This window comes from Coffea arabica, chromosome 6c, assembly GCF_036785885.1.
Source record: "Coffea arabica cultivar ET-39 chromosome 6c, Coffea Arabica ET-39 HiFi, whole genome shotgun sequence".
NCBI classification, from domain to species: domain Eukaryota; kingdom Viridiplantae; phylum Streptophyta; class Magnoliopsida; order Gentianales; family Rubiaceae; genus Coffea; species Coffea arabica.
In genome coordinates, this window is record NC_092320.1 from 9,724,968 (window position 1) to 9,741,097 (window position 16,130).

The 16,130-nt window shown below is 36.9% G+C and overlaps 2 protein-coding genes across 6 annotated transcripts; one reads left to right on the top strand and one right to left on the bottom strand.

Moving 5' to 3' along the window:
• Positions 1–789: 789 nt before the first annotated feature.
• On the bottom strand, positions 790–4,979 carry LOC140008432 (probable pectinesterase 53). Its single transcript, XM_072052731.1, has 5 exons — positions 4,238–4,979; positions 3,613–3,802; positions 3,304–3,510; positions 2,194–2,429; positions 790–1,093 (listed from the first exon to the last, which is right to left on the bottom strand). Exons 1-5 carry the CDS (start codon positions 4,600–4,602, stop codon positions 946–948), a joined length of 1,146 nt encoding a protein of 381 aa, XP_071908832.1. The 5' UTR covers positions 4,603–4,979; the 3' UTR covers positions 790–945.
• A 2,554-nt stretch (positions 4,980–7,533) lies between these two features.
• On the top strand, positions 7,534–15,573 carry LOC113691869 (probable glutamate carboxypeptidase LAMP1). 5 transcript variants are annotated; one of them, XM_027210193.2, is made up of 12 exons: positions 7,536–8,756; positions 8,847–8,914; positions 9,165–9,246; positions 9,341–9,433; positions 9,591–9,743; positions 9,974–10,042; positions 10,378–10,465; positions 12,552–12,635; positions 14,481–14,569; positions 14,662–14,778; positions 14,863–15,006; positions 15,271–15,573. In XM_027210193.2, the coding sequence occupies exons 1-12, from the start codon at positions 7,812–7,814 to the stop codon at positions 15,451–15,453; spliced, it is 2,115 nt and encodes a 704-aa protein (XP_027065994.2). In that variant the 5' UTR covers positions 7,536–7,811; the 3' UTR covers positions 15,454–15,573. The 5 variants fall into 5 exon arrangements, with proteins under 5 accessions (XP_071908835.1, XP_071908837.1, XP_071908836.1 ...); XM_072052734.1 differs by lacking the exon at positions 12,552–12,635 and having other exon boundaries at positions 7,534–8,756; XM_072052736.1 differs by lacking the exon at positions 15,271–15,573 and having other exon boundaries at positions 7,534–8,756; positions 14,847–14,925.
• The last annotated feature ends 557 nt before the right edge of the window (positions 15,574–16,130 follow it).

The window sequence follows — 16,130 nt, forward strand, 5'->3', positions numbered from 1 at the left end:
AAATTTCATCATTCAATTGCTCCACTATTTGCATAACAATCCCAGTCCAAAACGTGAACTGCAGCATAACAAAGATAACGTTTAATTTCGAGAAATGTTATTTGACCTTCCGTTTTTGTTAATCACATTTCTACTATCATTTTAATTATATAATTTTTTATTTATTAGATTATGTGATAAAATAAATGAGGAAAGTGCAAATAACAAAAAAATAGAGTGCAAATAACATTTCCTTTTAATTTCAGATAAATTTTCCTTTTTCCTCTGTGGGCCGGGTGGATTCCCAATTTTTAAGCAGGATGTTAATTTGCTGTTTACATGGATAACAAGTGGGTTTCGTGCTTTGGATTGTGGGCTCAGAATAGAGGGAACGCTCGAGAGAGATTGGACCGGCTTACTGCTGCTGAAGCCTAGCTGCCCTCCTAATCTTGGGTACACAATTATAGGATTTGCCAGATAATTATCCCCTAAAACAATGGGATTCATTCAACCATCTGAATTAGAATCAATTTTTTTTTCATGTCTGGAGGCTAATCCCCCAGGTTGGGGGGGCTTTGCTCCAAAGGTACCCAACAACGGTAGCACGTGAGGGTCTGGGACCTTGCTGTAACTACAAACGACTAGTCCCAACCGGATTAGAATCAAATTGTAATACAGTAAATCTCAATCTGAATTATTGTTAATCGTGTCTTGATCACAAGATTTCGAAATGAAGCTTACCTTCCTTAAAACACCCTGATTCTTTTTATATTGTGCCAAAATTCTTTCTTAGACGCTGAGGCCCAAAAATTTGCGAAAACTGAAGAAGCATCTACGGTGCAAGAATGTAGAATTCATTTACTCAATTCTTATTACTGATTTACAATGTCGGCCCAAAAAGGCAACAAAAAAAGAAAAGCAGGAAAAAAAAAAAAAAAAGAAGCTCGTGTATGTTTGTTGTCTTGATCATATTTTGATCCATTCAGAACCATCGATGAAGGCAAGCGAAATAAAAGGCTTTGCTTCCTCATCTGTAAGTTCTCTGGACCATGAAACTCTTCCTGCAAAACTTGCCCCTGCTCCGCTGCACTTGTATTGTCCATAAAACACCGTCCTGTGCAGATATAAGAAAGAGAAAAACAGCGTGAAATTTTAATGGCCTCAAAATAGCTACATGGCCCCCGCAGGTAGTCCGACGGGTTTTGTAGTCTGGTAGTTATCAGCACGTTCTGTAATTGATCCTTGTCTGCTATCTCACTGTGTATTCTTGGAGTAAGATTTTATACAGGCTTAAAAGATTAGTCTAGTTGAAAGGTTGAAATACCTCTAGATGAAAAAAAAGGGCTTATGGGCCGACTATCATATGATTTTGTTAATTGGGCAAGCTACTATAATTAAAATGGATGAGCTATTACAATTTTTTTTTTTGTGGTGGTAAATAAATGCACCGAGTTGAATGTACACTATCCCCAAATTAACCATTTGTACAGATTTCTTAATGACAGAGATCCAGTATAGTGCAATACTTGTGGTTGTACACGTGCATTAGAGACTTATACATTGTAATCAGATGCAATAAAAGTAGCTACAAACTAAAATTGTGTTCACATCCAGGGCATTCAATAATTTGGACTCTTCTACTTCTAGGACGTATCCAAGTCTTCTAGTACATGGCGCTTTCTGAAAGTTGAATATTCCTCCATATAGGAGCCTTGTGAAAGTTAGGTAAAGTTTGTTTAGGACACTTTAATGGTTGATTATAAGTGGATTATAGTAGACAAGAAGAATAGACACAAACTAAATAAGGAGTGAGAGTAAGTCAAGGTTTTAATAGTATTGTCCTTGCTAGCTAGCTCTATATATATAGTGACAAACAAACAACTGTCGCTGTGGAGACCCTTGTAAAGTGGTTGTGAGTTGTGACTGAATACTTTAAACAAAGTTGATAATCATGGTGGAAGAACAGTGTGATGCATGCTGGTGCTATAATAAGGAAAAGATAAGTTTGGATATACATATATAGTTCGAAATTGGGAATTGGGGTGGCACCGTCCCAATACCACCATCAAAAGCAATGCTTTTGATGTGATACAAACTGACCTATAATTGAGCACCATATAGATACGGATGGCCATATGATATATATAGTGGAGGAAGATGATAAAGATTTTGTAATTTTGCAGGGAGGTGATGACGAGGAAGAGCACTACTTACATTTCTCGACTAGGGTCACCCCAGTTATGCCAGCCTTTTGGAATGATAATGTTGTCCATATATGTGTAAGCGAAGATTACCCTGGAAAAGGGTCCCCATGCCCTTCCTAGGTACAGGGCTCCTGAACCCGTGACCTTACAGTTTACAAAGGAGAACCCTGTGTCCTCCAACAGGCTGCTTCTCCCTTGTGCTGTGACTGCCCCCGTTAACTGTGCTATTGCATGCACGTGACAACCCTGCGTTTACATTTTAACCATTATGTATTCTGCCATCATCATTGCATGATTTGAGCATAACTAGATGCATGCAGATGCAGTACATAATTGGTTATGTAATGTACATTCTTAGTAGTGTTTCTGTTTCACTAACATACAATAGTACCCAGAGGATTCTTGATTAGGATCAATGTACTTGCTCTAAATGCATGTATAATGGTAGAAATTAGTGTTTCTATTCTAAGTTTAAGTTCTAGAGTAATATATATAGTTCTCTCGATCGAAGCATAAATTGATATATCTAGAGTGCTCCCTCCTAATTAATTTGGTTGCCAATGTAAAAGCCATATGTTTCTTGCAACAATTCTCTTGAACTATCAGCTATAACAGGCGAGCTCTATGTTTAGTGCAGTAGGATCATTAGCTGGCAAGAAAAAGGAAAACCAAACTGTAAATAGAACGGAAACCGAACAAACTCTCCTGATGTAAGTGAAGCATGTCCACTTTCATGTAATGTAGTGTTGCTTTTAGAAAAGACACGACTTGTATCTACCTCCACATTTCACGTCATCCCACAATGAATTCAAGAACATACAATTTTCATAAAAGGACATGCGATCCAAATTTCATCAAGTTTTAGTACTTTTTTCTTTTTTAAGTTTTAGTACTTTGTTTGTCCAATGTATGTTTTTAGTCCACACAAAAGCGTTCAATTGAACGAATTCAATTTCAACAGGTGAGACCAAAACCATATGAACATGCTAACGTGGCTTTATTAAGAACGAGGAACATGAAACAAGATGCAAGCACTGTAAAGTTTTAATTAACCACTGATATGCAAAGACAATAATATTATTGTTTGTCGATTTCTCAAGGGATCAGTGGAGATAGTTACCTCAAACAAAGAGAGCCCGTTACCAAAGATGAAATCCACAGATCCTTCGATGTAACAATCTTTGTAATAATGCCTGCCTAGGTGGTCATACAGCGTATCCTGTGCACCCAAGAATCTGCAACCCACAAAAACTGCTGTATCTGCCGATATCCTAAATGCAACAGCTTGCTTTCCAATGGCTCCTGGGGGTGGTACTGGAGTTGTATTCTGCATGCATTTTTTTTTTTTTTTGGCAAATAATACGTGATCATGAGATTAAAATGTTAATTATGACTAGCCAATAACAAAAGAAGGGGAAAATGATATTACCTTGAACGTGATGTTCTTGGCTAAGAAATATGGAGAATTCACAGCAAATGTTGCAGAAGCAAATGTGCCAAGAGGCTGGCCTTTTGCTCCGGGTGTTTGTGCTGTATCTCCCCATTGAACTATAGTTTTATCTGCTCCCGCTCCCTCTACGGTTATGTATGACTTCAGCTGAGGTATTGTAACCTTTTCCCTGGAAAACTCGCATTTTTTGTTTGGGGGGGGGGGGGGGGGGGGGGGGGGGGAGGTCAAAAAGAAATTATCATTTGATGGAGAGAAAGCAACATGAAAATAATACCAACTGTGAAAAATGAGGAAGGATGAAGGAAAAGACGCATTTCAAAAACCACATGCAAAGTAGGTACCTGTAGTCAGGAAACCAGTTTGTAGCATATTGATCAGAAGCTAAAGGACAACGTGCAACAAACCGACATATTTCTTTTTCAATGGTGGCGAAATATAACAAAAACTTGAGCATGACTACCTCTTAAATGTACCATATTATATAGTAATGCACTATTTTCTCTCTTTCTCTCTTCTTGGTGGTAAAATTATGCAGTTACCAAGCCTTGACAGAAAATACCACAAAGAACAGAGAAATGTATTGAGTATATCCTAAAACACTTACGTGTAAACACCCGCATGAACCTTGATCAACACTCTAACTAGATTAACAGTAGGGAGAGAATCAATAGCCTGCTGAATTGTAGTAAAGTCACCGTAGTTTGGATTTTTGTCGACCGTAAGAGTGTAAGAAGGGAAGAGCTTATTCTTGGCGGTCTTGAACACAGAGTGATTGAGGCTGCCAACAAAGTTTACCCACTTCATGAATTGTTGTTCAGAGTATTGGACTTGGGTCATATTCACTGCAAATAGCTTCCCTGAAGCTGTTCTTTTTGGCCTAATGCCTTTGGTGTGGCATACTGCCGTATTGCTTCCATAGCTCAGAAGAATGAGAATGATAGAATGTACAAGAAGTTTAGAAGTGGGCATATCGATTGATCTCTACAGAATGAGAATGAGATCGAGAAGAGGAGAAAAGAAAAAGAAGGAAAAAAGCCGTACTAAGGAATGTTGTTTTGGGGTTAGGAAGTGCATTAAGCTGGCTCATAAATTGGTTGTGTATATATATGTATATATATCAGTACTGCTTGGGAATTAGTGCTTAGTAGTAACTGCTGCTGCCTTTTCATTTTAGGTGGAAAAAGCGATGCTATATTTAGATGATCTTGACATGGAGTGAGAGGTCACGGGTGCCTCTAATTGAATCATTGTGGAATGTTGGGGAAGAACTAAGAAAGGGAATGGTTGGGTTGGGGAGGGGGATCACAGGAAAACAATCTCAGGCCACAAAGCGAGTCCTAGGGAGGCATGCACTTTTCGGCCTAACAAAAACGTTTCTTTCCGAGTATTTAAAGCTTGTTGAGAGTTGGTGGTGCCCGTGACCATCTCTATGTTTCCGTATGAAGCTGAACATATTCTGCTTTCAGAAATGACGTGTTTTTTGTGCAGCAGGGGAAGTGTTTTTTGTACTCTTTTTTTTTTTTTTTGTTATTTGCACTCTTACCATTTGTTTTATCATATAATCTAATATATAAAAAATTATATTATTAAAATGATAACGAGAGTGTGATAAGCAAAAAAAAAAATAGAAGTGTAAATAATATTTTTTGCGCAGTAATTTCTAATTAGTTCTATTCAACATATAGTACAGGGAAGGGTGCTTGCTACTGTAGTTGCCAAACACTCGAGGAAATGTGTTATGTGGGTTTCTATCTTTTGGTTTATATGCGTCACATATATTTGCTAACAAGTTCAAAAGCCAATATCGTTGTAGAAGTTTGTCAGAGAGAAGAAGACTAGAAAGAAAGAAAGAAAGCTATTAGAACAAAAATTTTCTTTTACAGGAGGGATTTTAGATTCTTGTAACATATACAAAAATCAAATTTTATATTTGAATAGAAATCATGCGTCATGTATCAACAAATGCTACTTTTGGAAATTTTTTTAGATGGCGCAGAAAAAATTAAGGGAAAATGGCTAAATTCGTCCCTAAATTTTTTATTAATGTCAATTTAATCCCTAACTTTTGTTTTCAGCCAATTTGATCCCTAAACTTATATTATGGTTTCAATTAAGGATCTCTACGGCAGAATCACCACGGAAAATAGATTAAACTCCACATTGACCAATTAAACATGGGTATTTTAGGAATTTTTAGATATCCCCTTCCTCTATTATCAATTCCTACGGCCTACCAGCCACCTCCCCCTTCTACTCCTACCTTTCTTCTCCAACCTCTCCATTCCCTCCATCTATCATGTCCATCATCTTTGTTGCAGCCCAAAACACAATCCTTCTTACATTGAAGAAGAGGCTTCCTTTGTCAAAAGAGATAGCAGTAAAAGCTTCTCTCTTTCTTGCTTCTACACAACTATAGCCATGCCAAGTTCAAAGCAGGAATCAAGGTTTATCCCAAGCAGCCATCAAAATGACTTTTGTTGTGGTGGATGATGAGTGTTAGGCGAAGCCATGAAATCCTTGTTAGTTTCTTGGGAAATTTTGGCCTTGCTGAACTTGTACACTGCAAAAATAATATGGATACATTGAAATAAAGTTTTTCGTAGCTTTGGGTATAAGCGATACATCAAATCTTGCCTCCAGTTTTTACATATATCATGTTGTCTTGTAATTTGATTTTTGAATTTTGCCGGAATGTTCTTGCTATCTATGAACATGCCCTTTTTCTTCCATGGACGGAGGATAAAAATGAATTTAAAAAAAAAAGAGAATTTACTCTTCACTCTCCATCCAATCCACCATTTTTGGTACTGCTCCTATATTTGATTTTGTTAATATAATGCTTACAAAACTCAAATTACTACTACTACTTGTCTGTAGAGAATCACTGGATTAGATCCACCTTAATCAACAAAATCATTACTAATGATTACCAAAAAAACAACATACTTCATCATGTCTTGATCTTCACTAGAACAGATCCGATACTTACCCAACATCTAGATTTGGGGCATCATATGGTTTCGGCTTCACCAAAAATTAATCCTAGAAATCTTTTTTCTTCTTCTAACCTCTTATTTGACACCCAATTGTTGTTCTATTGGGCCAGGTTGATGTCACATTGTGCAAATTCATATCTCACCTTGTAGGCCCATCGACCCAACTCTAATACCATTGTGGCAGCAATAGCATAGTGTAGAAATACCCAATTCACTCTCTCTCTCTCTCCCTCCCTCTCTCTCTTCTGGGTTTTTGAGTTTAGAGCCCAGAGGAAGGAAACCTTACATGTACACCTAATAGTGTGACAAGCACATATATTGTATTACAAATGATTATACACTCGTGCGTATAAATACATATAGGATGCGTATAAAGATGCATAAGTTAAGTATTATTTTCAGGAGTCACGGTCCTCGTCACCACGTTCTATTAACATTTGATAAGAATACACTTATCAATGCAACGTTGGGTTTTACACTCCAAATATTTCTTTTTTCGCTCACCCCAAAAATCATATTTCTTTGCACGGAAAAGACATTTATGGAGTATTTTATACACATAACCCAAGATGCTATTCTTTCTTGACTCGTACCATGCCAAACATGCCAATTAGGATAAACAAGTAGAGGCTGCAAATCTAGGTAATCATTGTACGATTATGGGCAAAAGTTAAAAACTTGGATAAATTAGATCTTGTAAACTTAGTGATTCAAATTTTATCAAATATTTGAATATTTGAGCCGGAGAGATCGTACAGCAAATTTTAAACTACTAAATTTACATAGACCGGATCTATTCAAGTGTTTGTTCGGGCCAAATGCGACCAATAACATGAATTTAGCTTCATTGTCTATTTCTACATCAGTTGGCAACAATCAAAGCTCTAAAAGCGAAATAAATATATCAGGTTTTGGTTCGATGGGAACGGAATCAACATCAATTATTGAAAAGTTTACAAAAAAACCGCATCTTACCCTTTGTCCTTCCTCTTCCTTGGAAATAACATCCATCACCCCACCCTCCCATCCGCCTTGCCCCACTTGGAAATAACCTTAAAAGGACCGAAAATAGTAGTAGTCTCAGAATATTTCTTGCAGACTAAACCCTGATTTCCATCTTAGGGAGAGCTCCCAAGAAGCATCTACTATTTCGTAAAATTTGTTCCGACCTCTAAAACTGTAATGAATACGAACGTGATCTCAAGCTTCATAGCCATAGCAACTTCCATCTCCTTCCTCCTCCTCTCACCCCCATCAAAGTCCTTTTATCATTCCTTGTTCTTATCTGATTCCCTTTCATGCAATCAATCAATAGCAAACCACCTCTACATCCTAACCAAGCGGCCTCATGTTGCTGGGTCCGAAGCCAATGCCGAAGCAGCGGCTTATGTTCTATCCACCCTCACTTCCTATAAGGTTCGATCACATATAACAACCTATGAAGTTGCCTTAACTTATCCCATCTCACGTTCCTTGACCCTAAAACCTACTCCTCAAGACAGCCCCGTCAAGTTCGATCTCCACCAAGAGATTTACGACGGTGATCCTTATGCCGACGTGGCAGACGAAGTCCTACCGACGTTCCACGCATATGCCAAGTCTGGCACTGTAGCTGGACCCGTAGTATATGCCAATTACGGGCGCGTACAGGACTATGCTGTATTGAAGCAAATGAAAGTAAATGTGTCAGGGAATGTTGTATTGGCAAAGTATGGAAAGATATACAGGGGGGACATTGTGGAAAATGCTTATGCAGAAGGTGCTATAGGTGTATTAATTTACACAGATAGGAAGGATTACGGTGGAGTAGGTGATGCAAAATGGTTTCCTGATGACAAGTGGATGCCTTCAAGTGGAGTCCAGGTGGGATCCGTGTACAATGGGGCCGGTGATCCCACTACACCTGGCTGGCCTAGTTCAGGGTTGTGCGAGAGACTATCAGATGATGATGCGGAGAAAGGAGGAGAAGTTCCATTGATACCTTCATTACCTATTTCATGGGCTGATGGTGACAGAATCCTGAGGTCCATAGATGGACAAGTGGCAAATGACGATTGGCAGGGAGGGAAAGATGCTCCTGTCTACAAGGTTGGGCCAGGACCAGCAATTCTGAATCTTAGTTATACAGTAAGTCTCGAAAAACCAGCAAAATGTCGAATCTGTAGAGCTGAAACAGGCATGCAGTAACTAAGAAAGCCCATACCGTAAGTTTTGCAGGGAAAGCAAGTTATAACCACAATCCAAAATGTTATTGGAATCATTGAAGGTGTAGAAGAACCTGATAGGTAAGTTTGAATAATTCAAACATGCAATGTACAGCAAATTAATACGCATCTCTGAAACAATTCTGCATGATGAAATTGTCACGTAAGAAAATGACAAGCAAATTGTTATAGCAAGCCCTACAATAGAAATGATAGCCAAAATGAAATCATAATATTATTTTCCAAAAAACTGAGCCTGGATAAACAAAATCAAGCTTACCGAGTAACTTTCTAATGCTAGATTTTCCTCACACAGTTGAAAATTTTCTAGATATGTCATACTTGGGAATCACCGGGATGCATGGACATTTGGAGCTGTTGATCCAAATAGTGGCACAGCAGCCCTGCTTGAGGTATGTAAAATTTTGGTGCTTAAATCGTCTTAACATCCCTAGATTCAAATTCCAAGGAAAATAGCAGTTCAACTGATATTTTTGAGAGAGACAGGTTGCACACAGGATGTGGAAGCTCCAGGAAAAAGGTTGGAAACCTCGGCGAACAATTATATTTTGTAATTGGGATGCTGAAGAATATGGCCTGGTTTGTCTTTCGCTCCTCTCACTGTAGCACATTCACTCGTCCACATGCACCCCTGGCTCCTTTCAAATAACCAAAGCTAGAAAGAGGCTGTGTGAGCTCATACAGGCAGAACATATTTGTTGTTTTAACTGAATTATAAGCAGTTCACCATCTTCAGATAGGATCAACAGAATGGGTTGAAGAGAACAGGGAAATGCTAGCATCAAGAGCTGTAGCCTATATGAATGTTGATATTGCAGTTCAAGGATTAGGATTTTATGCCTCTGCAACTCCACAGCTCGATGAGCTACTAATAAAAGCAACTAAGCAGGTACGAAACGAATCTCAAGGGTTGGGGCAACAGGGTTTTACAACATTGCCATATGCATTAACAATGATTGCATATGGTTAATCCACGTAGAAAGCATCAAGTTTAAAAATATATATATAGAGGTGCAAATGTAGTTTAACAGCACAAGAATACCAGTCTGTCAAACTTCAAATGTCAATTTATGTTTTATCTTTCTATTCTCACTCAAATTAGATAAACTTCTGACTTAGGTCCAAGACCCGGATAACTCCTCGCAATCCATCTACCAATCCTGGATTCGCTCCAGTGAAAATCCTAAGGTAAGCATCTTAAGACAATTTAAATAAGAAAGAGAGTTGCATTAGAGTTCTTAAATGTGAACCTTGGGGTTGTGGGAGCAGGGTAAACATTACAAGCACTGAATAAATGGCCACGTCCTAGACCATTGTGCTACCACTTTGATTTATAATTTATCTTTACGAGATAACTCAATTGATGCTTTTCAACTAAGGCATTTAGCTACTTAGGTTTAAAATCAAACTGCCCCTGAATACCAAGAAATACTAAATCTAAAAGGTCAGCTTCTGGATTTCTGTGGCCTTGATAAGTGGCTTTTGGATTTCAATATTGACAAACTGACCAAAAGGTCTTTAAGATTGGAAGGTTAGGAGGAGGAGGATCAGATTATTCTGCCTTCGTTCAGCATGTTGGTGTTCCAGCTACTGATATCTCTTATGGAGAAGGTAAAATGAATATATTCTGGTAATCTTTTTCACAAAGCAAGAGATGCTTGCATCAATGGTTATTAGGCAGATATCCAATTAATTTCACCTTAATGTAATTTGCTCTGTCTTTTCATTAATTCCTTCACATAGTAAGCTCCTATGTCATCTCCAAAACAACCCCCGGCCCTCTTCCCAACCCCCCTGTCCTCTCCCCAGAAGGCAAAATAAATGAAAAAAAAAAGAGCAGAATCTAATAAGACCACTGAGCATTCAAAGCAAAACCTCGTACCATAAAGCATCCTAAATAAATATATCAGAGAAATAAATAGAAAAACAATGTAAAAGCTCAAAACTTAAAGCAATTTTTTTCTTTTTAAGCTATTCATGATTCTTCATGGTAAGAATCAATGAAGGGATTTACGGACCATGCAAGGAAAATTAATTTTTGTATAGTAGGACTAAGAAAGCAGTAGCTTCGACATACAAGCATTAAGAACCAAAAAAAAAAACTTCTAAAAGCAAAATAATCTTACCATCGTCTTTCCTCATAACAATTGGTCAGTGAGTGTGATGAAATTACATCAGCCAGTTCTCTAGCATCACTTACCATTTGTATGTATGTTCATTCTCCATAACGTTGTGTTATACCACTTGACTTTCATTACAAGAGAAATAATGACATTATACTCGTTAGGCTCTAAAGCAGTGTAGTATGACAAATCACAAATTTAGAAAAGCACAAAATCTCCATTTCTCTAAAAGAACACCCTACTAAGTATCATAGCTCTGGAGATATCGAGCATGTTAGCATATCTAGGCAAAAAACTTTATTTAGATCTGGTGCATATTATGTATAACACACTCGTATCAATCTAACCAGTATAGAAACAGTGCTAGATCAGGATCAACTCAGTACATTGAGTTTCTTACCTTGAACAATAACCTATAAAGAACATCTTTTTTTAAAAATGTCATAAAAACAAGGGGAAGACAGCAATAGAAAAAGAAAATTACAGGATGAGTTGAGAATAAGAGTCGGAGTAAATGGTACAGGGACATCAACCACAATGTATCAAACATTTAAGAGAAAACAATGGTGTAAGATCAAGTAGAAGAAGAAGAGACAGATTTTTTAACAGCCTCAAAACAAGGTTTGCTTACCCATTAATTACATACCTCCTGACTAATACACAGGCCATCCATCCACTCTCTGCTGCTAATTGACTAGGCTTAAAATTTTCATCTACAACCTGCACTAACTCTGAACAACATCAAATAGACACCACAGCCTAGAAATTAATCCAAAAGAATAGAGGGACCTGATGAAGATACAGATGCAAGATTGATAGGTCAAATGAGTACATTTTGCCAGATGTCTAGGACAAACTCTAATAGACACTAAGATCACCATGAATCAAGTTAGTTGTGAAGATCAATGTATTTCCCCACCCAATTACACTTCTAACGTTGCACAAAAGTCAAAACCTTGCCTCTCCCATGACACTCTTAGAGCATAAGAATCTTGAAAAAATATAATTTGCAGAAGAAAACAAAATAAAATCAGAATCAGACCAATACACTGAGAATTCTAGCGAATCATCCAAGGCACAATGTTCTATTCAGTTGTCTTGACAGGCATGCATTCAGACAGATTCTAGCCAACCCTTTAACATCACTAGCATACAAAGAACTGGTAATGACAGATGCATAATTATCATGGACTTAACTAGTTGCAATCGAGAAGCTTGTCTCCTTAAAAATGTGCATGAAACAAGAATTAACATTTTTATTGAGTACCATCATCTTTACTTACCACATTACAAACACGTGTTGAGGCTGTGCAATCAGAGTAGTTCATAGTACAAGAATTAATTCGTATAGACATGACCCAGTTGACCTTAAAAGTACATCATGTATAAATTTTTTTTTCCTTAAGAAACATAGACTTATTATTTCCAGCACTAGAGATTCTCTTCCAGCACAAAATATATCATACTAAGCAAAAACGCTAGGCATACTCCTTTTTAAGAATCGGTCCAATTCTTGAACTTTATGACTTCTAACGTTTTTCAACCATCACTTGACAAAATTTGGTGGCTTGTAGATTATCCAGTCTATCACTCAATGTATGATGACTTCATCTGGATGAAGAAATTTGGTGACCCAAAGTTTCACAGGCATGTAGCAGGTTAGTTATAATTTTCTGCTAGATAGTAGAATTTACTGCAATTGCATAGACATCTCAATGGCTTCTGAGATTAAAAGTTTCATCACATAATTGGGATGAGCTATTAATTAATCATCAGAAATGCCAATCTTACAGAATCGAAAGTCACAAAGCAACTCTTATGTTCAGTTTAAAACATAAATTAAGTTGATCCCGCTTTTGTAAATTCCCCACCATCCCCTTATTAGTAAATCAGTTAACATTTGGCAATGAAATCAAAAGTTGCAGGAATCACATGCATAATAAGACGGATAGTGTGCAGAGAAGTGCAAAAAATATATTATTTATTGGCCCTCTCCAAATGAAATTTCTTAGTTCAAGCGTCCATTTGGCTAAAAGAGTTCCTATAGAAGCAGGGTCTAAAATCAACATGGAAGAAAAACAACAAGACCAGGTTTCACTTATCAGGCATTCAAAAAATAATGCATATTAAATGGAAACACAACAAAATACTGAAAAACATTAAACATAGCAAAACACAGATTCATTTAACAGACAGTATTCAGCATAACTGACAGAAATACTATGTTGGAGAGATGTGTTAAAGGAGGAGGAAGAAAAAGAAAATTGCAAATAGGAAGAATTAAGATAAGGCGACGAAAAACTGACGGGCATAAAGGTTTCGAGCAGCAAGAAACAACAATAATTTATCCAATAGAGCCAAGAAACATCATAAGAACCTATGATTGTTTAGTTAGATGAACAATGTCAGAAATGACAACGAAAATATGACTTAATTCAAAAATTAAAAAAAAAAAATCAAATACAGAAGCTTACTGCTTGTGTCAGACACTACACACTTTCAAGGCACTGAAGGGAACTCAAAAGTTTCAAAAGAAACGAAAGATTACCTTAGACAAGTCATTGCATGCTCAAACACTTGCAGGACACATCTCACCAAATATTAAAATTGAGATAAATTTTCATGTATAAAGAAGAAACTTTTCATAAAAAATTTGGTAGCATGAGTAGTACACAGTAAAATTAGAATACGAACCTGTATCGAATATATCAAGTATCTGTTTCAGGCATTTGACAATCGACATGGATAGATACTGAATCAGACCCCTCTAATATGTTTTAAACCTAAAACAGACATCTTCTAACTCCATGTTATAGTAGATCATGCATATAGTGCTCCATGACACATGACTGCTCCACAACAAGTACCATTATTGTATGATTAAATTGTCACATTTCCTAATCTTCACGGAAGGATATAGGAGAAATAAGATGCTTTAAATCATGGTCTATATCGCATCAATGTCCATGAAAGATATTAAAATTTCAGTCAAACAAATATAGTCTCACAAAGATTAGCTGCATTCCGTATACATAGTTATTGCTCCATCATCACTAAATATACACATATTGTGATGCAAGAGCAAATTTAATATACAGATGTTGCTAGAGACGGATTTGTTATTCTATACCACTACTTCTATAAAAAAAATTCCTTCAATTGTGTTTTCATTCATGTTGTTTCCTATCATCCATTTTCACAAAAGAGACGAAAGTTCACTCAAACAATCTAAACCATTAGAAACATAGCTGCATTATGTACACAAATATTGCTTCATCATCAGTCACTGTTACAGTGGCTCATGTGATTCAACAGCAAACTTACATTGTTATAATGCTACAGGTAGATTTGTAGCTCCAGATATGTTATACTTAATATAAAAAAAATATACCCTTTAGTTGTGTTTTCAATCCTGTTGTTTTCTATCATCTATTTTGTCCAACACAATTCTACTTCAGCAGTTAAATCTTTTCATCAACTTGTTTCTTTTTGTGTACGAACAGTGACAAGTATTTGGGGTTTAGTAGCACTTCAGCTTGCTGATGAAGAATTTTTACCTTTTGATTATCTGTCCTATGCCAATGAGCTGCAGGTATGTTTCCTATAGTGGAGAAATGAGTATAATATACCTGCTTCTACAATTGAAAGTAATCTAATCTTTTGATTGTTTGATCCTGTAACTAGAGAAGTGTGGAAGACTTGAAAATTGAGTTGTCAGAAAAGGGCATAAAACTATTTCCCTTATTTAACTCTATCAAGGAACTGAGAATGGCAGCGACTAAAATTGCAAACGAGATAAAGGTACATCTCCAGCTCTATTAGTCAAAAACTTGGTAGAGATCTCTAAGTGTGCTAAATTTTATTGATAGAAGCACAATTCATTAGGTGCTACAAGACAGAAATGTTTGGGCTTCTGTATCAAAAAATGACCACTACAAAGTAAGAGAATTGAATGACAGACTAATGATGGCAGAGCGAGCATTCACTGACCGCGAAGGACTTCCTGGAAGGACATGGTACAAGCATTTGGTAAGCTTCTTTAAATCACCTGCAAGTGACCTTGTTGTAGCTAATTAAAAATTCAGTTAAGTGCTTGTTATTTCACCTTGATTGAAGGTTCTTATTTTTCTTCCATTACAAAGCACAAAAATGACATCTACTTAGACCAAAGAATTTCAGGAAAGAATAATCACAAAAGCATTTGGAACATCTAGCATACCAAAATGCGTGCAGCTGAAAATGACACTTTTGATAACTGAAACCAAATACTGACTGATGCTTTATATCATTCAGATATTTGCACCATCAAAGCACAATGATTATGGTTCTAAGTACTTCCCTGGAATAGATGATGCCATCGAAAAGGCCAAAAGCATTAACACCACAGACTTGTGGCTTGCAGTACAGCATGAAGTCTGGAGAGTATCTAGAGTGATTAAACATGCTTCACTGGTCCTCAGTGGTCAGTTAACATGACTACCGTCATCTTATACCCCTAAATTCCACGTGTGTATTTGCTATTAATACTAAAACAATTGGGTGACATCTGGTGGACTTGCTTTAGTTCAAGACTGAATCTGGGGATTTTATATTGCATTTTGTTTTTTTTCTTAGGTATACTATTGACTGTTCCTCATTTGACTCACTAATGGTTAGGAAAAAGAACTTGATGGTCACAAAGGGAGATAACCTGTAGTTAAGCTAAACATGCAAACGCCCAATCTGAGACCATTTCTAATAACCATGTAGTCCAAGTCCTAGCTGCATGATACAAAATTCCAACATAATTTCTCAGGGAAATGATTGGCAACTAAATATTTTACAGTTTATTCTTGATTTCTCAAATTTGGAAAATCAGTCTATTGGTGTGCTTCCATCTGAAGTGAAATTTTCAAGATCAATACCACAGACAGGCTCTCACAATGCCTCAAAAATTTCCATCCATCATTATTGCAGTTATCTCAAACGGGAGATAAATCCAATATTTAAAGAACTTCATAGTGGTTGAGCAAACAAAATACTACCTAATCCTGAGTCCAACAGCACTATAACAAATTCTTTTGACAGTTTCACAGTTGAGCCAGTAATGTGGCCTAGGCCAACAAATAAGAATTAAAGTTTCAAAATTAGAGGTCTAAATGGAGTACAACAGT

Bases quoted from the DNA above. Each gene is read 5' to 3' on its own strand.
- LOC113691869 (XM_027210193.2), top strand. From the start codon at position 7,812: ATGAATACGAACGTGATCTCAAGCTTCATAGCCATAGCAACTTCCATC. The intron at 8,915-9,164 runs GTAAGTTTGAAT...AAAATTTTCTAG, and splicing joins GGTGTAGAAGAACCTGATAG to ATATGTCATACTTGGGAATC. The intron at 15,007-15,270 runs GTAAGCTTCTTT...TATATCATTCAG, and splicing joins GGACATGGTACAAGCATTTG to ATATTTGCACCATCAAAGCA.
- LOC140008432 (XM_072052731.1), bottom strand. From the start codon at position 4,602: ATGCCCACTTCTAAACTTCTTGTACATTCTATCATTCTCATTCTTCTG. The intron at 3,803-4,237 runs GTAAGTGTTTTA...CGAGTTTTCCAG, and splicing joins GTTCATGCGGGTGTTTACAC to GGAAAAGGTTACAATACCTC. The intron at 1,094-2,193 runs GTAAGTAGTGCT...ATATCTGCACAG, and splicing joins GGTGACCCTAGTCGAGAAAT to GACGGTGTTTTATGGACAAT.